General features: G+C 43.2%; 1 protein-coding gene across 2 annotated transcripts in view; it reads right to left on the minus strand.

Annotated features, from left to right (window-relative positions):
- LOC134965894 (phospholipase A2 inhibitor gamma subunit B-like) overlaps positions 1-26,648 on the minus strand; it is a 56,706-nt gene extending 30,058 nt beyond the window's left edge. The window contains exons 1-2 of one of the 2 annotated variants that reach the window (XM_063942285.1): positions 26,525-26,648; positions 1,005-1,124 (exon numbers count right to left, since the gene is read on the minus strand). In XM_063942285.1, the coding sequence (XP_063798355.1) occupies positions 1,005-1,124; positions 26,525-26,576 (172 nt within the window). In that variant the 5' untranslated portion in view covers positions 26,577-26,648. Of the gene's footprint in view, positions 1-973; positions 1,125-26,524 lie in introns of those variants that run through there. The other variant, XM_063942286.1, reaches the window with a different exon arrangement.
- Positions 26,649-27,331: the final 683 nt, after the last annotated feature.

Genomic DNA, 27,331 nt, shown 5'->3' on the forward strand with positions numbered 1-27,331 from the left:
AAAATCATATTGAAAATATGATTTATTTACCGGATTACACTATTCTGTATTCTCTTCTTTTTACATGTCCAAAACCAGTTATTTATCATTGTGACAAAGTACACAAAGATAGAAGTACTATTTATGTGCTCATATATTCTCTACAATGTCTTTGTTTTTAAATCCATTCTTTCATTGTGATTGGTGCCAGTGGCTCTGTATACATTTTATCTACATTTAGTATCTCTTTGGGTTTAAGGTTACCCTTGTTATTGAGCAATAGGCTGCCTTTCAGTTGCACTAGGATGTTGCTCATACAATATTTATTAATGACTTTATGGATGCGTTTTAAATCTGGAAAGTGAACGTACACTTTAAAGTGATAGGTTAGGCAAACAACTTGGGGCCTAATTCTGAGTTGATCGCAGCAGCAAATTTGTTAGCAGTTGTTGAAAACCATGTGCACTGCACGGGGGACAGATATAACATGTGCACTTGCAGAGAGAGTTAGATTTGGGTGGGGTGTATTCAAACTGAAATCTAAATTGCAGTGTAAAAATAATGCAGCCAGTATTTACCCCGTGCAGAAACGAAATAACCCACCCAAATCTAACTCTCTCTGCAAATGTTATATCTGCCCCCCCCCCTCGCAGTGCACATGGATTTGCCCAATTGCTAACAAACTTGCTGCTGCGATCAACTCAGAATTACCTCCTTGCCCAACTCTTTTACACAAATAAACAGAGCCCATCTTGAGGTTTACAAATGAGCCATTGCCAAGGGTGAAACGATTGTCATTGTTATCACAAGGATGAAATGTTTGTTATCTTTAACACTTTCATGGATAAGCATGTTGGAAAAAGGCACCAAATAGCATGATACTTTGGTCTTTGAGGATTGCTGATGTCACAAAATATTATTTATAGGTATTCCTTTCAATTATGGATCATATGACATTAACCCTTAATCTTCCAACAACTACTATCTGACTTACAGCATTTTCCCTTCAGTACGAGCCCACATACCCAGTGTTGTAACTCCATAGGATAAAATACAGGAGTAGCTCCCAGGCGGACAGGTTACTGATGTTCCGTTACATATCTGATCATTCTGTGATGTACATTCTATACAAGTCAGAGAATAAGCTGCAGAATAAAGACAGAAAAGGTATTTTAGAAAATAAACCTGAATATTTTTTTTACAAATTCAATATTACAAAATAATGTAATATATTTAATAAAGTAAGCAAACTAATGACAGCACCATATAGACAATGACTAAAAGTGAATGTAGGCAGATTCCTAGTGGTACACCAATGCTGCTGCAGATGTGATTTTTGACTCAGGGGATCTGGAAAAATATGTTAATGTTCCAGCCATCAGGATTTGTATAGAGACGCCCACCAGAGCTTTTGCAGCTGCTTGCAACTCTGTACATATTTGCAGCATCAACTCCTCGAGTAAGTCTATGGTCAGTCAGAATGGATGCTGCAACTGAGACGCTAAAGATAATTCCTGCGTACAGGATCACAGTCAATGGCTGATTCCCCCCCCCCCCCCAAAAAAAAAAAATAGTTCTGACACACCCAAATGTTTGCCGCCATTCCACCTTACCCCCCACAAAGTGGCCACTCCTTGTCAAGCACTTGTATCCTCACTGCATCCATAATCCCAATTCAATCACAATGCATGCTCATTATGGCCATGACGTTAATTTCTTAACTTCAAAAACATCAGCATAGTGCACAACTAAAAATCAGGCCCATAAACAGCACAGAACAATCTTAAAATGTGTATATATATATATATATATATATATATATTTATTTCTCTTTATCGGGGGTTCACTAGAGATGAGCAAGTTATAGTGAAATATTGCATTAATCAAATCCTGCATTCTATCAGTCATTGGCAAACGCCCGGTAACCCCCCTCCTCTTGGCAAGTGGCTCAAATGATGACAATAATAGCAATGTAATAGAATACGATTCCTAGAGCTGCCGCCACATTATGCCGTTTAAGGGACAGAGCAGAGTATGATAAGGTAACCAGCCTCTTAGTCGACCACACTTAGGCCGACATTCATTAGGTTGACCACTATTGGTCGACATGCATTAGGTCGACATGGTTTCTACGTCAACATGGTCTCTAGATCGACATGACGAAAGGTTGACATGACTTTTTCATACTTTACGATCCGTGTGGATTACAGTTGGGAACAGAAACTTGTGCAGAGCGCAGCAGTAGCGGAGTGAAGCACTTTGCACGAAGCATTGAGAGTGAAGCGAGCCCTGCGAGGGGACACGGTGCACTAATTGGGGTTCCCGGTCACTGTACAAAGAAAACGACACCCAAAAACTTTTTTAAAAACCATGTCGACATTTTGTCACGTCAACCTTTTTTTTCCATGTCGACGTAATACTTGTGTCAACCTATTTTGAGTGTCGACTTTGTTACTGTCAACCAATACTGGTAGACCTAGACACTGTCAACCTAAGTGTGGTCGCCCCTATGAGCCACACCCTATGATAATACATTATATTTTAGTACGGAGCCCCAGGTATATTCCAATTGAACTATGGCCCTCATTCCGAGTTGTTCGCTCGCTAACAGATTTTAGCAGCATTGTACACGCTAGGCCGCCACCCTATGGGAGTGTATCTTAGCTTAGCAGAATTGCGAACGAAAGATTAACAGAATTGCGAATAGAAATTTCTTAGCAGTTTCTGAGAAGCTCGAGACTTACTCCTACACTGCGATCAGTTCTGTCAGTTTTGTTCCTGGTTTGACGTCACAAACACACCCAGCGTTCGCCCAGACACTCCCCCGTTTCTCCAGACACTCCCACGTTTTTTCCCGAAACGCCTGTGTTTTTCCGCACACTCCCATAAAACGGCCAGTTTCCGCCAAGAAACACCCACTTCCTGTCAATCACACTACGATCACCAGAACGATGAAAAAACTTTGTTAGGCCATGAGTAAAATATCAAACTTTTGAGCAAATTTACTTGGCGCAGATGCACTGCGAACGTTGTGCATGCGCAGTTTGCAACTAATCGCTCCAATGCGAAGAAAAATAACGAGCGAACGACTCGGAATGAGGGCCTATATTAGCAGTGCCAGATTAAGGTCCTTATGGGCCTGGAGCTGAAATTTCTGAAGGGCCTATTGCGTGCCAAGTATGATCAGCACGGCAGGGATGTGGCTACTGATATGGAGGTGTGATCAGTGCTGTATATATATTTGTGTGTGTGTGTGTGTGTGTGTGTGTGTGTGTAGACATGTGTTTGAAAAATAGAAAAATCTAAGCACTTAAATGCCCAATTATGTCTCTAACAAATCAATTATTAAAACAAAAACATATATATACATAGTACAACAAAGGCAACAGAAGAGCACACACAGGAGCTGATTCAGCAGTAGATGAGGCTGCATCTTTTGGTAATTGCACATTTGTGGCTTTATGCAAATGCTGCTCCAAAGCCATTCCATGGTGTACAAGTGTGCATCCAGATGTGCAAGGACTGAGATGCCAACTTTCATCATCTGTAGACACAGTCCTTAGACACTACCATCAGTCACACCATGAAAAATTGCACCTGCCCTGTGGCAGGTACAGATTTCACATGTGTGTATGTCCTCCTGTGTGAGTGATGAAGCGTCTGTGTAGGAAAACACTTCAGCAACACGCCCGCAACACTTCCAGAACACACGGATGAGACAGACTATTAATGTGCCCATTAATAGCCACCTCCCAATCACTACCCAGGAACGCCCATCACTTTTCTAAAACATTTCTGATACCATGCACCTCAATCACAACAGCGCCTAGGTGTGTCCACAGTGTAACACATGCACCGTAGCAGTTTTTATTGATTTTCATTTTATTCCATTAGATGGAGGAGAGGGCACTGACTGGACTTTATCAAATTAAAAAATGTTTATTGACCAAAATTCATACTAAATTGTCGGTCGGCATTTTGATTCCTCAGAATGTTTGTAACATCACAGCACAAGTGCAGCAGACCAGGCAGAGATTACACGCTGTCTCCCGTGCATATCTATTTATGCCACCAGCACCATGGGCAAAAAGGCGCCAAACTATATGTGGTCCAACTTGGACCGCATGAACTGCCCGAAAGTGATATCACTTCCTATACACTAGCTACAATATTAACATAAGGTCCCAAATGTCCAAGCGCAACAAAAAACAAACCACTACCGTTACAACATTGAACTCTTAAGTCATGTATTCAGTCAGTCAGAGATGTACCAACCTGCCGGTAACCTCAGGATACCACGTAAACAACATGTGGTACTGGTGTGCCCGAACTGTGCGGCTCATACTGGAACACAAAATTGGTTGTCCGCAGCTAGCTCTTCCCATGGAATGCAAACAACTCTAATGCAACAACCAATCACCAAGCAACATCAGTGCAAATGCATGGACCATTAGAGACCATGGTGGTCATTCCGAGTTGATCGCTCGTTATTTTTTTTTCGCAACGGAGCGATCAGTCGCTAACGCGCATGCGCAATGTCCGCAGTGCGACTGCGCCAAGTAAATTTGCTATGCAGTTAGGTAATTTACTCGCGGCATTACGAGGATTTTTCTTCGTTCTGGTGATCGCAATGTGATTGACAGGAAGTGGGTGTTACTGGGCGGAAACTGGCCGTTTTATGGGTGTGTGTGAAAAAACGCTGACGTATTTTGGAAAAACGCAGGAGTGGCTGGAGAAACGGGGGAGTGTCTGGGCGAACGCTGGGCGTATTTGTGATGTCAAACAGGAACGATACTGACTGAACTGATCGCAATGGCAGAGTAAGTGTCGAGCTACTCAGAAACTGCTAAGAAGTGTGCTAATCGCAATATTGCGAATCCGTCATTCGCAATTTTGAGAAGCTAAGATTCACTCCCAGTAGGCGGCGGCTTAGCGTGTGCAATGCTGCTAAAAGCAGCTTGCGAGCGAACAACTCGGAATGAGGGCCCATGTCCTAGCACTTAGCCAGAGTTTGCTAAATTACAGGATTTATTAAATTCTGAATACCCCAAACAGGAGTCAAAGGATATATCTCATATCAGCAATGCTCCCCAATGGGAGTACATACTTAGACTTACAATGCTAGCCAATTCAATGTAACTTTAGAACAATATTATTATAAATATTTATTTATACACACACATCATACAACTTCAAGTTTGTATCGCAGTCTGACGTTTTGGTCCTTTATTAGACCTCTCTCAAAGAGAAAGGTCTAATAAAGGACCGAAATGTCAGACTATGATATAGACTTGAAGTCATTTTGTTGAAGTCCGTTTGAATGCCACCTCGCTACAGATGTGTCCTAATACATCTTTGCCTGCAATGCGAACGAATCGCAAGCAAAAATGTACAGTATAAAGGACACACCTGTGGTGAAAGAGTCCTGACAAAACATGCGAGGCATACGCACATACCCGCAGAAGTATGCAGAGAATCTGTGTGCATACACTCTCACTGCCCTACATATGGAGGGGGACTCTGACGCAGTGTATGGGTACAGGTAGTGGGCAGGTACTGTATGCTCCCTCTACCCACAGTGATATGTGCTTTCCTCAACGGTGTTTGCGGGTGCGTGTGTATGCAAATTTTAGCAGAACAAAGGACTGCAATGACATGACATTGCAGCGATTGTGAGAACGCCATACCATGCAGTCCATTCCAGCAAAGATGTGCGAGGACACATCTGTATGTTCCTATATTAAAATTGACTTCCAATAGGAGAACACCCAGGCAAGCTATATTTTCAGAAGTGGAGTGACAGTTTTGGTCCTATGTGTATGTCCTATGTGTCTTTTATATATATATATATATATATATATATATAATATACATACACACACATATGCAGCACAAACATATACACAAATGATATATATATATATATACACACAAATACACATATACATACACCATATATACTGTATTGAAGGTCAGTGCCGCAATTAAACCTATTATTTAAGCAGTGCAGCCGCCACGCTGGCCGCTGGCAGCCAGCAGAACTGACACCTCACCTCAAGAGGATGGTCAGTCACACTTCCCGGCTCAGGCTGCGTTCACGGAGCTGCCTGCATACTTCAACGCCACGGTACAGCTGCTTCCTTCAGCCAGGGTGCGTCGCGTCGGTGGTGGCGGGTCAGCGCCTCCAACGTCACACATCCAATCATCACTGGTATGTGTCGCATGGAGGCCAGAGCTAGTGAAGACTTCCGTTGTGCCGGGATGAAACCTTAGTTTATGCCACCAGCGGCGGATGCTGCGGTAGGGTGGGTTGAAAGGCGGTTGTGACCAGGGGAATGGGTGCTCGGAACAACCTGTGAAGCTGCTGCTGTAACAAGAAAAAATGTTTTCTGGTCTACAGCAGCAGCAGAAGCTGTGGGTCTATTTTGATGGGGGGCCTGGAGCTGCAGCTCCATCCGCCCCATTGTTAATCCGGCCCTGTATATTAGACACAATACAGTTCATTACTTCATATGGACTTTGGAAAAACCTCTGATGACACCTCTCATTTCTGGTATTTAACATTCCATTTTTTCTGTGAACTATAATTGTACTATATTAGATCAGCTGGATCCTTTTGATACATTTCTACATCTCTAGAGGAAAAAAAAAACAGTATTTAAATAACTTTTATTACCTCAGATACATAATACTTTAAATAGAGATTTTCTCTGTATATATGAATACTGGTCCACACAGGTAATTGTGTAAGACTGGTGCGGAATCACCAACCTTTCTTGGTCAGATACATAATAACCAGCTTCTTTCTATGGTGGTCATTCTGAGTTGTTCGCTCACTAGCAGTTTTTAGCAGCCGTGCAAACGCTATGCCATGTATTTTAGCTTAGCAGAAGTGCGAACGAAAGGATCGCAGAACAGCGGCATCATTTTTTTGTGCAGTTTCAGAGTAGCTTCAGACCTACTCAGCGCTTGCAATCACTTCAGACTGTTCAGTTCCTGTTTTGACATCACAAACACGCCCTGCGTTCGTCCAGCCACGCCTGTGTTTTTCAAGGCACGCCTGTGTTTTTTCGAGCACTCCCTGAAAACGGCCAGTTGACACCCAGAAAAACGCCCACTTCATGTCAATCACTCTGCAGCCACCAGCGCGACTGAAAAGGATCGCTAGATCTTGTGTGAAACTACATCGTTTGTTGTAATATTACTTTGCACGTGCGCATTGCACTGCATACGTATGCGCATTGCGCCGCATACGCATGCGCAGAAGTGCCGTTTTTTTGCCTCATCGCTGCAAAGCGAACGAATGCAGCTAGCGATCAACTCGGAATGACCCCCTTTGTCAATAGCTAAACCACATCAAACTATACCATTCCACTGTAGGAATTATTTTACAGATATTAATGAGATTAAAAATTATAAATAGTGGATTCTAACGTACAGAGGGGTCTATTCATGCAGCAGTGCAAAGCCCTTTATCAGGAATAACAACGCTTTTCATAGGCAAATGCAGCGGGGGATTCCGGTTGCCCAGAAACCCCCCCCTCCTCTTGGCCAGTTGCTCAAATTATGATAACAATAGCAACAGTATATAATATGATTACTAGAGCTGCTGCCACATCATGCAGTGTAAAGGACAGAGCAGAGCTGCTGCACATGGCCAGTGGTAGCAGCTTCATCTACCTAGTTTGCAGTGTGTGGATCTGTGTCCTCAATCAGTGCACTGGACCAGAGAGTAGCTGCCAGGAACAAGAGACAGGAGCCTTACCATGAGGTGGGAGAATGTGTGCTTAGAAAGTGTAGTACTGGTTTTATTATGTTTGTGTATGTATTATTTAAATATGTTTGCTACAGTCCGTACTTTTGTGTTAGATATTAATACTGTATTCCATACAGGATCCAGTGTATAAAAAGACTAGTGATGAGTGGGTTCGGTTCGTCGGAATCCGAACACCCCCCCCCCCCCCCGAACTTTACCTATTTTACACGGTTCCGAGGCAGATTTGAATCTTCCCGCCTTGCTCGGTTAACCCGAGCGCGCCCAAACGTCATCATCCCGCTGTTGGATTCTTGCGAGATTCGGATTCTATATAAGGAGCCGCATGTCGCCGCCATTTTTCACTCGTGCATTGGAAATGATAGTGACAGGACGAGTCTGGCGTCCTCACACTTTGTTTCAGGGGCTGCAAAAGTGCAAATATCTTTATTCTGGGGGCCAGCAGTATTATAGGAGGAGTACAGTGCAGAGTTTTGCTGACCAGTGACCACCAGTATTATACGTTCTCTGCCTGAAAAACGCTCCATATCTGTGCTCAGTGTGCTGCATACATCTGTGCTCACACTGCTTTATTGTGGGGACTGGGGACCAGCAGTATTATATAGGAGGAGTACAGTGCAGAGTTTTGCTGACCAGTGACCACCAGTATTATACGTTATCTGCCTGAAAAACGCTCCATATCTGTGCTCAGTGTGCTGCATATATCTGTGCTCACACTGCTTTATTGTGGGGACTGGGGACCAGCAGTATTATATAGGAGGAGTACAGTGCAGAGTTTTGCTGACCAGTGACCACCAGTATAATACGTTATCTGCCTGAAAAATGCTCCATATCTGTGCTCAGTGTGCTGCATATATCTGTGCTCACACTGGTTTATTGTGGGGACTGGGGACCAGCAGTATTATATACAGTGCAGAGTTTAGCTGACCAGTGACCACCAGTATTATAAGTTCTCTGCCTGAAAAACGCTCCATATCTGTGCTGCATTGTAGTATGTAGTAGGAGTACAGTGCATAATTTTGCTGACCACCAGTATATAATATATAGGAGTACGGTACAGAAGGCCACTGCTCTACCTACCTCTGTGTCGTCAAGTATACTATCCATCCATACCTGTGGTGCATTTCAGTTTTGCACAGTTTGCTGACCACCAGTATATAATATATAGCAGTACGGTACAGTAGGCCACTGTTCTACCTACCTCGGTGTCGTCAAGTATACTATCCATCCATACCTGTGGTGCATTTCAGTTTTGTATAGTTTGCTGACCACCAGTATATAATATATAGCAGTACGGTACAGTAGGCCACTGCTCTACCTACCTCTGTGTCGTCAAGTATACTATCCATCCATACCTGTGGTGCATTTCAGTTTTGCACAGTATATATAGTAGTAGGCCATTGCTATTGATACTGGCATATAATTCCACACATTAAAAAATGGAGAACAAAAATGTGGAGGGTAAAATAGGGAAAGATCAAGATCCACTTCCACCTCATGCTGAAGCTGCTGCCATTAGTCATGGACGAGACGATGAAATGCCATCAACGTCGTCTGCCAAGGCCTATGCCCAATGTCATAGTAGAGAGCATGTAAAATCCAAAGCACTAAAGTTCAGTAAAATGACCCAAAAATCTAAATTAAAAGCGTCTGAGGAGAAGCTTAAACTTGCCAATATGCCATTTACGACACGGAGTAGCAAGGAACGGCTGAGGCCCTGGCCTATGTTCATGGCTAGTGGTTCAGCTTCACATGAGGATGGAAGAATTCATCCTCTCGCTAGAAAACTGCAGTGCCACTCCTAGATGAGCCAGGTGTTTGTGTCGGCCACTTGGGTCGCTTAGCTTAGTCACACAGCTACCTCATTGCGCCTCTTTTTTTCTTTGCATCATGTGCTGTTTGGGGACAATTTTTTGGAAGTGCCATCCTGTCTGACACTGCAGTGCCACTCCTAGATGGGCCAGTTGTTTGTGTCGGCCACTTGGGTCGCTTAGCTTAGTCACACAGCTTCCTCATTGCGCCTCTTTTTTTCTTTGCATCATGTGCTGTTTGGGGACTATTTGTTTGAAGTGCCATCCTGTCTGACACTGCAGTGCCACTCCTAGATGGGCCAGGTGTTTGTGTCGGCCACTTGGGTCGCTTAGCTTAGTCACACAGCTACCTCATTGCGCCTCTTTTTTTCTTTGCATCATGTGCTGTTTGTGGACTATTTTTTTAATCTGCCATCCTGTCTGACACTGCAGTGCCACTCCTAGATGGGCCAGGTGTTTGTGTTGGCCACTTGGGTCGCTTAGCTTAGTCACACAGCTACCTCATTGCGCCTCTTTTTTTCTTTGCATCATGTGCTGTTTGCAGAGCCGGCCCTAGCCAATATGATGCCCTAGGCAAGATTTTGGCTGGTGCCCCCTAGCACCACCACTGGTTCTGCCTCTGAACTTGCACCTCTTTCCCAGCACCATCACCCCTCATCCATAGCAGTCCTTATTTTGGGGTTTGTACCCCCTATTTTCGAAATAGGAACAGTTCGCACATTTGGCGCACAGCCCAAAAAGGGGTGTGTTATTGCTGGCAAGGGGCATGGCCGCACAATAGTAACCCCAATTACGTTGCACAGTACTGCAACTTTATTCACATTTGATCATGCGATAGTGTCCATAATTCATATTACATCCCACAGTAGTATCACTTTACCTTATAAACGTTACTCCTCACAGTAGAACCCCTTATTCACATTACATCACACTGAATTGCTCCTTATTCACATTACACCACACCCTATTGCTCTTTATTCACATTAGACGACACAGTAGTGCCCTTTCTATATGCAACGCTACATAGTAGAGCACCTTATACACATAATGCCACACAGTAATGCCCCTTACACATGAGACACATTATTAATGTCCTTATAAACATAGGCCCTCATTCCGAGTTGTTCGCTCGCAAGCTGCTTTTAGCAGCATTGCACACGCTAAGCCGCCGTCTACTGGGAGTGAATCTTAGCTTATCAAAATTGCGAACGAAAGATTTGCAATATTGCGAAAAGACTTCTCTGTGCAGTTTCTGAGTAGCTCGAGACTTACTCTTCCAGTGCGATCAGTTCAGGGCTTGTCGTTCCTGGTTTGACGTCACAAACACACCCAGCGTTCGCCCAGACACTCCTCCGTTTCTCCAGCCACTCCCGCGTTTTCCCCAGAAACGGCAGCGTTTTTTCAAACACTCCCATAAAACGGTCAGTTTCCGCCCAGAAACACCCACTTCCTGTCAATCACACTCTGATCTCCAGAACGAAGAAAAAAACCTCGTAATGCGTGAGTAAAATACCAATCTTCATAGCAAATTTACTTGGCGCAGTCGCAGTGCGAACATTGCGCATGCGCAAATAGCGGAAAATCGCTGCGATGCGAAGAAAATTACCGAGCAAACAACTCGGAATGACCACCATAATGCGCCTTACACATTATGACAACCTTTATTAATGCCCTTTTACACGTAATGCCCCTTACACATATGCCGCACATTATTAATGCCCTTATACACATGATGACACACATAGTGCCCCCTACACATTTGCTGCACATTATTAGTGCTCCTATACACATAATGACACACATACAGTAGTACCCTGTTACACATGTGCCGCACATTATTAATGCCCTTATACACATAATGACACACATAGTGCCCCTTACACATATGTTGCACATTATTAATGCATTTTTACATGACACACATAATGCTCCTTACACATATTCTGAACACTACTGCACAACCAACCTACTCACATGCACACAACATTCACACTACCACTGTTACCTCTGCCTCTGCTTGAATACAGATGTGTCCTCATAAATCTTGCCTCAATGCTAACGTCGGGCACATTTTTTTAATGAAAATGCATCTTATTTGCATTGCTATGTGGCTAGGATGCACAAGCAGCTTCTGCTGATTAAAATGATATGCAGCCTGCCTATATACTGTGTGAGACTGTGGCTGTATCTGCATATGAAATGCTACACACAGAATATAGGCATGCTGCATATCATTTTAAGCAGCAGAAGCTGCTGATGCCCCTAGGCATATCAAATGCCCTAGGCAATCGCCTAGTTTGCCTATGCCTATGGCCGGCTCTGGCTGTTTGGGGACTATTTTTTTGAAGTGCCATCCTGTCTGACACTGCAGTGCCACTCCTAGATGGGCCAGGTGTTTGTGTCGGCCACTTGGGTCGCTTAGCTTAGTCATCCAGCGACCTCGGTGCAAATTTTAGGACTAAAAATAATATTGTGATGTGTTCAGAATAGACTGGAAATCAGTGGAAATTATGGTTATTGAGGTTAATAATACTATGGGATCAAAATGACCCTCAAATTCTATGATTTAAGCTGTTTTTGAGGGTTTTTTGTAAAAAAAAAACCTGAATCCAAAACACACCCGAATCCGACAAAAAATTTTCAGGGAGGTTTTGCCAAAACGCGTCCGAAATCCGAATCCAAAACACGGCCGCGGAACCGAATCCAAAACCAAAACACAAAACCCGAAAAAAGTCCGGTGCACATTCTTCTACCACTCTCCCAGACCTCTGCACTTGCTCCAATGTTCCGCAGAGTGGGAGATTGTGGATTGCATTTGGAAATCCCCCTCTAGAAATCCTGCGTTTGCCACAGCTTTTCACTATTGTCTCTTATCTCACGTGCAGGGCCCTCAACCTTCATGTGCTTCTCCTTCTCTTATTTAAACCATCTGCGACAGCACCTAGTCCCGCGGTTTTCTGCCTCTCTGATACTTTTGTCAGTGTTAGTTACCCTGTACTTGCCCTATATTGTCTTCAACTGTAAGCCACTATTGTCCCGTTTTGATTTTTCATTTATGTACTGTGTAATTGGCTGCTGCGGATCCCTTGTGGCACGATATTAATAAAGCATAATAATAATAATAATAATAATAATAATAATAATAATAATAATAATTCACAGAAGTGGTTACCGTGGAGAAATCTCAGATTTCTCCAGGGGTGCCACAGCTCTGTGTCAGGATCTTATCCCCATACATTTGTATGGGGAGAGTGATTCATAATGCTCTGCTTTCCATTTCGCTTCTCAAAATCCATTCATCATCTCAGGATGGCGTAGACAGCCTGCTGAGGGGAGTAAGGCAGCAGAGACAGCTGTCTCCCCGCCTCTTTGTTCTCCCGACCCCCTTCTTTGCTGCCGGCCAATCAGAAGAGCCCAGGGCATATGCAATTATGCATATGCTGGGTCTCCTCCTCCTGACTGTCCACCCACTGCCCCAGTACCCTCTCGCTGTACTCCTACCGCCGCCGCTGCTATAAGGTTACCCGCCATATGCATATGTCCGGTCACCTTCTTCTTAGTGTTGCCGCTGACTCAGAGCACCCTTTTTCTGCCCCGACCCCTCCGGCACTTTAGTAAGAAGACCCGACATATGCATATGCTGGGCCACAGCTGCTGACTGCCCTTTGCCCCTGCCTTGTACTGTCTGTCGGATCGCACTTACAGGTGTACAAATTACGTGATCTCTCGCATGATTAATCACATTGAAGACATTTCAGCATTCACCAACTCATTCCATGAGCTTTGTAGAGTGCCAGGTTACACTATGTATTTAAAAGTCATATGCCCCATGAACGTTGGGCAATAATAAAAAAAAAATATTTTTTAAAAAATGACTGAAACTTAAATCATGTGCTTGTAATATTCCTCACCCACTTGGAACAATTTAGCTCTACAAATGTTTGTGCAAATTCGAAAGACAGAGAAGAATATAGTGTAGCTATTACACAAGGTGAGCGTACAGTAAGGACATTTATGGCCCAAGTCAAAAGTCAAAGAAATTGCTGGCTGTGCATGTGCCAGCAGGTGTGCCACAATGTTTGTAGCTTGGGGGCCGGGGGGGGGGGGAAGATATAATTTCATTTTGGTGTCCCTAACTCACTAAATGTCACCCCCTTAATGGCAGTTGGACCACACCACCCACTTGGTGACATACATATACTGTATGTATGTATGTATGTATGTATGTGTGTATATATATATATATATATATATATATATATATATATACAGTGTTGAAGCAGGCGGCACTCTCGGCGTTTTCGAAAATTCCGCTATGGTCATTGAAACGTTGATACACTAGACTTGCTTGTCTGTCTTTTTTTGCGCCGAGAGTGCCGCCTGCTTCAACACTGTATACAGTTGTTATATATAGCAGTTATGCATGTTAGATGTAAGTAGTAAGTAAGCGAAAACTTTAACTTGTTGAGTTTAAAAAAGAAAATACATACTGTATCTTACCTATTTCAAGGCCAGGTTCAAGGAAATGTATATCCATAACTGTATAATTGATCATTTTATCTTGGAAGAGATGGCACCCTGATGTTTTTTCTAACAGGAAGTACTTCTACCATCCAACTAATGGTGTTTGGTGCATTTGAGGCTCATCTCACAGCAGCTCATTAGCATTTCATTCAGGATGCAGTCAAGATGCTGGCGCTTGGCATCCCGGCGGTCGGAAAGCTGACGCCAGTATCCCAAAACTGTTCGGAATGCTGATGCTGGCATCCCAGCATAGATAGCGATGCAGAATGCCAAAAATGTGGGAGGGTTAGGGTTAGGGTGCGAGGGCAGGAGGGCTAGGGTTAGGCTGCAGGGAGGGAGATTAGGAAGGGTGGGTAAGGGTTAGGCACCACTGAAGAGGCTTTTGGGGGGAGGGGGCTGGTTAAGGTCAGGCTGCGGGAAAGGTGGGTTAGGGGGGAGTGATGGTGTAACGTGAATACGTGACACTACTGTGTGGTGTAATGTGAATGAGGGACACTACTGTGTGGTGTAATGTGAATGAGGGACACTACTGTGTGGCATCATTTGAATTGGAAGTACTATTGTGTCCACGCCCTTCCCCCACAAGACCATGCCCCATTTCCAATACTCACACCTTATTCCAAATGTGTGTGTGCATGTGTGTGTGTGTGTGGGGGGGGGCTCTCGGACTCCTAGATACACCCCTGCACATAAGTTTGGGTGAGGGATAGGGGGGGGGGGAGAAGGGGGAGCTGAGCGGAAGAGGGTAAAAATGTAGTGGGATGTGAGAAGGATTCAGGGCTGGTCCCAGAGGAGGGGCCAGCCCGGAGTCATTACCACACACTGTGAGGAGCTGGCTGCAGGGGGAAAAGGGCCTTGGAGTCAGGTGGTGTGGAGCTGCTGGAAAGGGGATTTTCTCTGTCCTGACACTGCCTATGGTAACCCTGGATGGCGGCAGCACTGCGCTTCCCCACCCAAAACTTTGAACATCACCCCTCAAATAATTGTGGTTCCAATACTGATGATGACAGGTGCCATAAAAACAGTGGCAGGACAGATATTCAGCGTACACAAGTGGATAATTGCCGTAGAACAAAGAAGTAGTGTAATAGGTGGCCGTACCGAAAATCGTCCGCTAATGCACACGACTCGGAATCAGGACCTTTACATCATGTTCTTCAATGGAAATAAATTATTATTGATTTTGAATAAACATATTAAAGTAAACAAAGACAAATTGGAGTAAATACAGAAGATACTCCCCATAAATCTGTAGTATCTATATTGTAATACAGTACGTAGATCCCAATTATGCAAACAAATTATATCAGCTGCTGATTTACTGATGTCCATGCTGCTTCATTGTAGAGCTGATCAGCGTATATACCAATAATATAGTTATACAATACTTTTTAGAGGTCATACACAGGAAAGATAATTGATGAAAGCTTAGTAAATAATGTAAGAAAAAGTCTGTTGCAATTAAACTTTGATATATATAAAAACCACTACCGCCTAACACCACATGGTGTACAAATGAAAATGATGATATAAACTTATATATATTCCTCACAATACACTGACACATACAGTATGAGACAAAAAAAAAATCCCTGTACTACAGCAATCACTGTGGCGACTTAAAGGGGTTGGGTATGAAGTCCCGGCAGTTAGGAGCCGTCAGACAGAAGACCGACAGCAGAATCCTAACTGACAGAATCCTGACACATCCTGGTAAGTACTTTTGGAGTCATTCCGAGTTGATCGCTCGCTAGCTAATTTTAGCAGCCGTGCAAACGCATAGTCGCCGGCCACGGGGGACTGTATATTTGCTTTGCAAGTGCGCAAACGCCTGTGCAGCTGAGCTCTGCAAAAACAGTTTGTGCAGTTTCTGAGTAGCGCTGGACTTACTCAGCCCTTGCGATCGCTTCAGTCTTTTTGGTGCCGGAATTGACATCAGACACCCGCCCTGCAAACGCCCGGACACGCCTGTGTTTTCCCCACCACTCCCAGAAAACGGTCAGTTGCCACCCACAGACGCCTGCTTCCTGTCAATCTCCTTGCGATCGGCTGTGCGAATGGATCTTCGTTAAATCCATCGCTCAGCGACGATCCACCTTGTACCCGTACGTGGCGCGTGCGCATTGCGGAGCATACGCATGCGCAGTAGAAACCTGATCGGTGCGCTGTGAAAATCAGCAGCGAGCAATCAACTCGGAATGACCTCCTTTATCCTACCTCTATTCCTGACCCTAACCCTGACAGTCTTCTGACAGCTAGAATCGCGACTGCCGGGATTCTGACCACATCCCAATTACTCTAGTTGACTTGTGCTTCCTGTTTAGTTACTTTATAGAGGATGATGAAATTCATGCAGAAAAAAGTTTCCAAAAACAAAACAACTACGTTGAACCAATGTGATGCTTTTGTATAGCTCGGTAGTTCTCAATTTCAGCCCTCAAGTTTTGCCAACAGGTCATGTTTGGAGTATTTCTGTCTGTCATGATTACAGAAATCCATAAAACATGACCTCTTGGTGGTACTTGAGTACTGGAGATAAGAACCCCTGGTCCAAATCATTTTGGCAAATAAAAATAAAATAGAACTTTGTCTGTGGGATATAGATATTTATTAAGAGTTTCTTATATAGCACAGCATATTCCGTTGCGCTTTACAATTAGAACAACAGTAATAGAACAAAACTGGGTAAAAACAGACAGACATAGAGGTAGGAAGGCCCTGCTCGCAAGCATACAATCTATATGGTATATTATTATTCACTCAAATCATCACAGTCCCTTAGGGCAATGCGTCAGGTTCTAGCAGTGGTTGAAATGAAGTAAAAATTGCTTTAAAATTAGGTGTTAGATACTATTTGTGGCATTTACAGAATGAGAATAATGTGACAACAGTAATGTGATAGTTCTCCTCAAAAGGACGATGAACCTTTACCCTCATCCCACGCATGGAGATGGTGTGGATAACACGTTCATTGCCTAGTAGTGTCTGGTATGTGTACAAAGGGTCACTTGAGGTCACCAGGGAAGAAGGCTTGGAACGTTGATCTTGATCCAATATAAGGAAGAACATCATAGTCTCCTTTGTAAGAAAAGTAGCTGGCTACTGAGATGATAGCTAAAACAAATATATACATCAGTTCTACATCTAGCCCTGTGGTCCCTTCTGATGGTCACCAGTTATAAGGATGGTGATCAGCGTTATAATGTACATCTAGCCTTGTTGTCCTTCCTGATGGGGACCAGAGTTATAAGGATGGTGATCAGAGTTATAATGTACATCTAGCCTTATTGTCCTTCCTGATGGTGACCAGAGTTATAATGTACATTTAGCCTTGTTGCCCTTGCTGATAGTGATCAGAGTTATAAGGATGGTGATCAGAGTTATAATGTACATCTAGCCTTGTTGTCCTTCCTGATGGTGACCAGAGTTATAATGTACATTTAGCCTTGTTGTCCTTGCTGATAGTGATCAGAGTTATAAGGATGGTGATCAGAGTTATAATGTACATCTAGCCTTGTCCTTTCTGGTGGTGACCAGAGTTATAATGTACATTTAGCCTTGTCCTTTCTGGTGGTGACCAGAGTTATAATGTACATCTAGCCTTGTCCTTTCTGGTGGTGATCAGAGTTATAATGTACATCTAGCCTTGTCCTTTCTGGTGGTGATCAGAGTTATAATGTACATCTAGCCTTGTCCTTTCTGGTGGTGATCAGAGTTATACTGTACATCCAGCCTTGTTGTCGGTACTGATGGTGACCAGAGTTATAATGTATATCTAGCCTTGTTGTCTGTCCTGACGTTGATCAAAGTTATAATGTACATTTAGCATTGTTGTGCCTGTTGACGGTGATAGGGGTTACTGTAATATACTCAACAAGTTCATCCAGTAAACTCCAATGAACCAGCAAATGAGTTTTACATCCTATTTGATAGCAGAAATGCAGAGATCTCAGTTACATACATTTTCAAACATATGATAAACCACCAGCCACAACAAGGTGTCTCAACTCTGGTGGTCCTTCACTACATGATAATAGCACCTTCTTAGGGTCATACATTTATGTATTTCTAAATTGAGAGTTAACTCATCCCAGGATTCTCCAATATGACTACAAGAACCAGCATACCCTCCAGCTACTGATCCCATACCTGCCTCTCTGAACAGTGATACACAGAATGGTAGATAATCGATTTATTGTCCCATCACAAGTGCATAAGGGTAAAGACAGTGATTACAGCAACACATTGATGTCCACTGTTAAAAATAAGAAAATAAAATTAAAAACAAACATTGCCCTATATGAAATGATTGTGATTCTCTGGAATATCATTAGAAGATACTTAGGGGTTATTCAGGTTTGTTAGCAAACCAAAAAAGTAAGCAACTGGACAAAACCATGTTGCTCTGCAGGTAGGGCAAATGTAACATGTGCATAGAGATTTAGATTTGAGTGGGTTATTTTGTTTCTGTGCAGGGTAAATACTGGCTGCTTAATTTTTACACTGCAATTTAAATTTCAGTTTGAACACACCCCACCCAAATCTAACTCTCTCGGCACCTGTTACATCTGCCCCACCTGCAGTGCAGTATGGTTTTGCCCAATTGCTAACAAACCTGAATAAGTCCCTTAGTGAGGGATAATTGGCCTCATTCAGACCTGATCGCACGCTAGGTTTTTTCGGTGCGCTGCGATCAGGTCAGAACTGCGCATGCGTATGCACCGCAATGCGCAGGCGCGTCGTACAGGTACAAAGCGGATCGTTGCTGGGCCAAGGATTTAACAAAGAATCCATTCGCACAGCCGATCGCAAGGAGATTGGCAGGAAGAGGGCGTTTATGGGTGGCAACTGACCGTTTTCTGGGAGTGTTTGGAAAAATGCAGGCATGTCCGGGCGTTTGCACGGCGGGTGTCTGACGTCAATTCAGGCACCAAAAAGACTGAAGTGATGGCAAGCGCTGAGTAAGTCCAGAGCTACTCAGAAACTGCACAAAATGTTTTTGCAGAGCTCGGCTGCACAGGCGTTCGCACACTTGCAAAAATGCCTCTCCTGTGGGCGGCGACTATGCGTTTGCACGGCTGCTAAAACTAGCTAGCGAGTGATCAACTCGGTATGAGGGCCAAGGTCAACTACAGTATGTAAGTCCTGATTTGATGGTGAGAAAGTATTTTTCTGGGTTGCGCAGGTATAATTACTAATAGGCCCTACACATTGGCTGATCTGCCGCCGAGCTGCCCGACGGCGGATACGGCCGACGGGCGACCCGACGGCGGGGAAGCAGTGCCGGGGGAAGTGAAGTTTCTTCACTCCCCCCGTCACGCGGCTCCATTGAAGTGCAGGCAAATATGGACGAGATCGTCCATATTGGCCTGCATGCACAGCCGACGGGGGACCAGCGATGAACGAGCGCAGGGCCGCGCATCGTTCATCGCTGGAGCCTCCACACTGAAAGATATGAACGAATGTCACAACATGTTGCTTCAGCTTTCCACAGATATTTTGAATACATCTACAGTATGTGTTTGTAAATAGTTGTGTTCTGATATGTGATCAGTCTGTGTGGTAGACTGCAGCAGGTTCACAAACTATAAATACACCATTGACCCTATAGTCCCCAGCTTACAGGGAAATTTACATGAATTAACTAGTAGCAGTACAGAATACAGGCAACCTGCAAGTGCGGCACTAGTAAATCTAATTTGAATAACAGCACATAGCAGAAAGCAGGTTACTATTTCAGAGTGAGAAATTATTATAGTCACGTACTGAATCAGTAAATGGCAAATTGTGCATGTGGATAACAAATAACCATAGAAAGCATGAACACATCACATACAACCAGATGGGGTGACATTGTTGTACATACTGTAGGTGAGAATTGCATGTGTGGCTCACACAGTAGCATTACTCAGGGAGATGGTGTAAATGTAAGACAGGCTGGCTTGTCTGATTCCCCAGCTTCTACTATCCTATCATCATGGAGATCCAGAGGATGATGGGTGAGAGCCTCAGAAAGGGGGTGTGACCTCACTAAAATGGGCATGTCCTTGCAGGAAAAGACTATCTTCCACCCCAGTTTTTGACTCTGCATACCCAGAGATTGGCCAACACAGGGAGGGGGGGAGGGGGGGGGGGGGGAGTCCACCATATTATGCCTCACACAGTAATGCCTCCAGCACCATATTATGCCTCACACAGTAATGCCTCCTGCACCATATTATGCCCCACACAGTAATGCCTCCTGCACCATATTATGCCTCACACACTAATGCCTCCTGCACCATATTATGACCCACGCAGTAATGCCTCCTGCACCATATTATGACCCACGCAGTAATGCCTCCTGCACCATATTATGCCGCACACACTAATGCCTCCTGCACCATATTATGACCCACACAGTAATGCCTCATGCAACACATTATGCCCACACTGTAGATGCCCCTTGTACCATATGCCCACACAGTAAATGCCCCTTGCACCATATTCCCCACACAGTAAATGCCCCTTGCACCTTATTATGCCCCACACAGTAATGCCTCCTGCACAATATTATGACCCACACAGTAATGCCTCTTGCACCTTATTATGCCACTTGCATCATATGCCCCTCACAGTAATGCCCCTTGCACCATATGCCCCCACAAAAATTCCCCTTGCACCATATGCCCCCACAAAAATTCCCCTTGCACCATATGCCCCACACAGTAAATGTCCCTTGCACCTTGTTATTCCCCACAGTTAAGCCCTGCCCTGTCACTTAAGTGCATACCAGGCTCACCTAATAATGCCTCATTACGTGCTTATTGTCACACTGCCATCACCGTCTTCCTCTAGCTGCAACCGTCCATCCATCCCGACACTTCAGGGGAGCTATGTGTGTCTTTGCTGCTAACAAATGTCTCTACCAAAATGGCCACTGCCTCCTCTAGCAGTCTTCAAAAGTGTCTTTTCTGTAGTGGCGGCCATTTTGGGAGGGACATTTTCAACAGTATTCCAAGCAGACGGCCAGACTGCATGAAATGCTGTGCAAACACTGGCCACAGATGCACCGTGCGATTCCATCCTCTCCTCCTTCTACCTCCTCTCCTACACGTAATCATTGCTCAGGGCTCCTCTTCAAGGCTGTGCCATCTTGCACATTGAGGAAACATGACTGACTTATGCAATCATTATGTAGTGTACATGAATAATTATATATATATATATATATATATATATATATATACAGTACTTTGCAAAAGTTTTAGGCAGTTGTAGAAAAAATGCTGCAAAGTAAGAATGTAATATATGAGGTAATAGTTTGTTATCAATGACCAAAAGGCAAAGTGAATGAACAGAAGAGAGATCTAAATCAAATCAATATTTCAATATCTAAATCAAATCACCATTTGCCTTCAAAACTGCATCAATTCTTCTAGGTACACTTGCACACAGTTTTTGAAAGACCTTCACAGGGAGGTTGTTCCAAACATCTTGGAGAACTAACCACAGATCTTCTCCGGATATAGGCTTGCTCAAATACTTCTGATGCTTCGTATATCTAATATACATAATATATAGCAGGGAGCGACGCATTATTTCAAAATGAGAAGGTCAAGGTATGATGTGCTGCAGTCAATAAAATCTGGTTTGTCAGTCCCTATCCAGTCACTGAAATATTGATGCACCTTTTCATCTCCTCCAAGCTTTAACTATACTTTAACTTCTCCCAGCTGCCTCCAGCCCCATCAGTCATCGTAAGGTGAAGCACTGGTGGTTACCTAAGGATGCTGCTATGCTGGCATGGTGACACCCAACAGACCCCACAGATATGGAGTAAGGGAAAGCCTGTAGTAACAAGATTCCTACCCCAGCCATATTCAGTAGGGTTGGGAGACTCTTGAATCATCCATCACTTGCCTCGGACTGTGTGAAGTACTCGACGTGTGGCTGCTTTGACCTGGCCACTGGACATGACCATAATACATCTGTTATACCTTATACAGACATAGAACACTACACCCCCAAATGACATGACTGCTGGACATGACCATAATACATCTATTACACCAGGGCAGGCCAAACTGGTCCTCGAGATCTACCAACAGTTCATGTTTTCAAGGCCTCCTGTAAATCTGTAGAATTGTCAGTTAGGAATGAATGTAGCACATCTTAATTAGTTATGACTACACCTGTGCACTAGCTAGGTGGTCTGCAAAATGTGAACTGTTGGTAGGTCTCGAGGACTGGTTTGGCCAGCTCTGTATTACACCCTATACAGACATAGGATACAACACCCCAACATGACCTGACCACTGGACATGACCATAATACATCTATTACACCTTATAGAGTCATAGGACACTACACCCCAACATGACCTGACCACTGGACATGACCATAATACATTTATTACACCCTATACAGACAAAACACACTACACCTCCAACATGACCTGACCACTGGCCATGACCATAATACATCTATTACACCTTATAGAGTCATAGGACACTACACCCCAACATGACCTGACCACCAGACATGACCATAATACATCTATTACACCTTATACAGACATAAGATACAAAGGACTGCATTAACAGAACTGACCACCGGGCGACCACAACAGAACCACGATACCAGGGCTTAACCTGGGAGCACAGAGCTTGAGCACCTTACAGCAGCAAGTAACTTGAAGCACTGGCACCATGACTAAGCATCAACCCCTTTTTATAAGAGAAGACTGCACCGGATTGGCTGGATGCAAACTGGGATACCTATTGGCTTGGCTTGATCTCCAACATGGTGGCCCCCTGCACAGAGGACACATGTGGAACCAGCACACAGCCACTACCTCATGCCTTAGACTCCCTGATGCCGCACTCCAGCAACAGAACACTTGGAAACAGACACGTCCAGCTGCTATGCGATGCTTCCCAGGACCCGGACCCCAGCCTCCAGACACCTGGCATCTGCACCGTAGGACCTCGCTGCCGCAGCTCCTATCTGCCGCAGCCACACCAGCCAGCTAACAGGAGTGCCACAGGGACCAGAACCCGGAAGTAAGACTCCGGATGCTGGCATAGGATACTACACCCCCAACAGGACCTGACCACTGGACATGACCATAATACATCTATTACACCCTATACAGACATAGGACACTACACCCCCAACATGACCTGTCCACTGCACATGACCATAATACATCTATTACACCCTATACAGACATAGGACCCTACACCCCCAACAGGACCTGACCACTGGCCATGACCATAATACATCTATTACACCCTATACGGACATAGGGCACTACACCCCCAACATGACCTGACCACTGGACATGACCATTATACATCTATTACACCCTATACAGACATAGGACACTACACCCCCAACATGACCTGACCACTAACCATGACCATAATACATCTATTACACCCTATACAGACATAGGACACTACACCCCCAACATGACCTGTCCACTGGACATGACCATAATACATCTATTACACCCTATACAGACATAGGGCAATACATTCCCAATGTGACCTGACCTCTGCACATGACCATAATACATCTATTGCACTCTTTAAGACATAGGACACTACACCTCAACATGACCTGACCACTGGCCATGACAATAATACATCTATTACACCCTATACAGACACAGGACACTACACCCCCAACATAGCCTGACCACTGGACATGACCATAATACATCTATTACATCCTATACAGATATAGGACACTACACCCCCAACATGACCTATACAGACATAGGACACTACACCCTCAACATGACCTGACCACTGGCCATGATCATAATACATCTATTACACCCTATACAGACATAGGACACTACACCCCCAACATGTCCTGACAACTGGCCATGACCATTATACATCTATTACACACTACACAGACATACTGTAGGACACTACACCCCCAATGTGACCTGACCGCTGGACATGATAATAATACATCTATTACACCCTTTACAGACAAAGGACACTACACCCCCAACATGACCTGACCACTGGACATGACCATATTACATCTATTACACCCCTAACAGACATAGGACACTACACCCACAACATGATCTGACCACTGCACATGACCATAATACATCTATTACACTCCATACAGACATAGGACACTACACCCCAACATGACATGACCACTGCACATGACCATAATACATCTATTACACCCTATCCAGACATAGGACACTACACCCCAACATGACCTGACCACTGGCCATGACCATAATACATCTATTACACACTATAAAGAAACAGGACCCTACACCCCCAACATGACCTGACCACTGCACATGACCATAATACATCTATTACACCCTCTACAGACATAGGACACTACACCCCCAACATGACCTGGCCATTGGCCATGACCATAATACATCTATTACACACTACACAGACATACTGTAGGACACTACACCCCCAACATGACCTGACCACTGGACATGACCATAATACATCTATTACACCCTATACAGACATAGAACACTACACTTCAACATGACCTGACCACTGGCCATAACCATAATACATCTATTACACCCTATACAGACATAGGACACTACACCCCAACATGACCTGACCACTGGCCGTGACCATAATACATCTATTACACACTACACAGACATACTGGAGGACACTACACCCCCAACATAGCCTGACCACTGGACATGACCATAATACATCTATTACACACTATACAGACATAGAACACTATCACCCAACATGACCTGACCACTGGCTGTGACCATAATACATCTATTACACCCTATACAGATATAGGACACTACACCCCTAACATGACCTATACAGACATAGGACACTACACCCTCAACATGACCTGACCACTGGGCATGACCATAATACATATATTACACCCTATACAGACATAGGACACTTCACCCCAACATGACCTGACCACTGAGATCATCCTGTAATACAATTGTATTGCACTCTGTAGAGACATACTGTAGATTATTACACCTCCTAACACGACTTGATCACTTGACTGGATCATAATATAATTCTATTATTTTCCATACAGACATAACACCCGCTCCAAATGATCTATCTGCTTTCCATGACCATAATACCATGTATTTGTGCTTTGTTGTAGCAGCGGGGTTGTGTACACTCTTGGCTGTAAGAGCCTGGCACTAAGCTTCTGTTTACTGTAGTTGATAAGCTCGTCTTTCAAAGCTCCATTAGCATTGTTAAGATGCATGTACTATTTGTATCTAAATATACATGATATGGGCAGCAGAATCCTGTTAGGTGTGGTTACTCGTTTGGCTGTAAAATCTGAGACACCTGGTCCAGATCCAATACTCTATTGGCAGTGACATCCTGTCAGTCCTCAACGCTATCCCTACAGCCTACTGTAAATAGAAGTGTCTTCTTTATTCCGTCTATAAACACTACTCACATCTTTAGACAGGAGTGTAAACACGCAATTCATATATACAATGCAGAAGAAAATAGTACTATTAGTACATTCTAAATATTGGAAATCGCAGCTTTTTCTTTTAGTTACGATATTATAATATGGCTAATAGCATATTTTATGTAGATAAAAAAACAACATAATTTATAAATAACCATTATCTTAAAATAGTTTGCAGTTGCAAGTTTTTCACCAAATGTACATATTTTAGCTCTGGATCCAAGTAGAAAAGTGTAATAAATAGATTCAAACTTACAGATTTAATTATTAATTATTTTTTTGGTGCATTTTCTGTTAAGGATTAAGATAAATCAGTTAAAAGATAACGTCATGTAAAACTAAATATTGTTGATAAATTTTGAGATTCTTGTCTATTATGTTAATACATTTTATTATTAATTTTTTGTTACAAATCATACGATCTCTATATAAACGTTGAAGGTCCTTCACTAACTTTATATGATGAACAAGTTCTAGAGTTTTTGTTTTCTCTCATGTAAAAAGTCCTTCCAGCAATTTTATGTCATATTTTATGAAGTTGCCATGAGTGAAGATTTATATAAAAAAATAAATTTATTTAAAAAAATGCTTCATTCAATTTAATTTTAGGAAGCAAATAAAAAAAAACCAAAGCACTAATGAACTAAAATAATAATAATAATAATAATAACAATAACAATAATAATAATAATAATAATAACAATAATATGTCATGCCAGCAAATTCAGTTTAGTAAAATGCAACTATTAGACTCTTATATATATGACTAGATAAATTAAAAGCTATGTGTGTGCATAAACATATAAATAAGGAAATGTGTTGACAAAAACATACATGGACAGACATCGATCTAACAGGGTGAAGTTCTAATTCCTGTGTCTATTTTACATTACAAACTCCAGATACGAGTCTATATTATATTTAATTTCCCATAAAATGGACTGGGTATCAGTAAATTTACCTGTGGCTGCAAGTGAGGATAGAACGCAGGTAATTAGGAGATAGGAGCTCATTGCTATCCCAGGGTTCCAGACTGTTATGAGAGAGCAGAAAGTGCATCCCCAGCTGCCGGAGTTCTGTATGATCTATCCATGGGTGTTGGCACCAATAGATGGATGGAGTTAGCACAGGGAGGGGAATGCACAGGAAGATGACACCTTCTGTTTAAAGTACAGTACAATAGATCATTATTAGCAGAATATTTGCTATTATTTTACTTTTCTGGAACCAGAGACGGCACTGTACATATGTGTTTATTTATTTTTATTTTCAATTAAGACATAACTTTAACCTAAAATAATACATTTCCCACTTTATTATTTCAAGGTTTGCAATTATGATAGGAAAAACATTCTACTTTTTTTAAAAACTGGGGGGAAAGGAAAACAATACACAGAAAAAAGAAAATGCAAATGCACACTCTATAGTACTAAGCACTGCTAATCAGAATAATTATAATAAACTCTACACTATAGCATGGAGCAAAATAGAGGTGTGTAGCATGATTTGTTGCCAAAAATATATGGTCCCTCCCAACAGCGACCAGGTGACATCATCTTGTAGGCCCCTAACACTAAGGTTCAAGTTCAGGGCAACCGCCCAAAGGCATCACATTAGTGAGAGGATAAAATATTAGTGTTATGTAAATAAGAAGCAGGAGCTACTGTATGTGTCTGGAGTGTTACCATGGTGAGAAGTAATAATTAGTGTTAAAAGGTGACACATAGGTAGAAAAATAATTACGTGCTAAAAAAAAGTGCTAGTATTA

This window comes from Pseudophryne corroboree, chromosome 10, assembly GCF_028390025.1.
Source record: "Pseudophryne corroboree isolate aPseCor3 chromosome 10, aPseCor3.hap2, whole genome shotgun sequence".
In the NCBI taxonomy this organism is placed as follows: Eukaryota; Metazoa; Chordata; class Amphibia; order Anura; family Myobatrachidae; genus Pseudophryne; species Pseudophryne corroboree.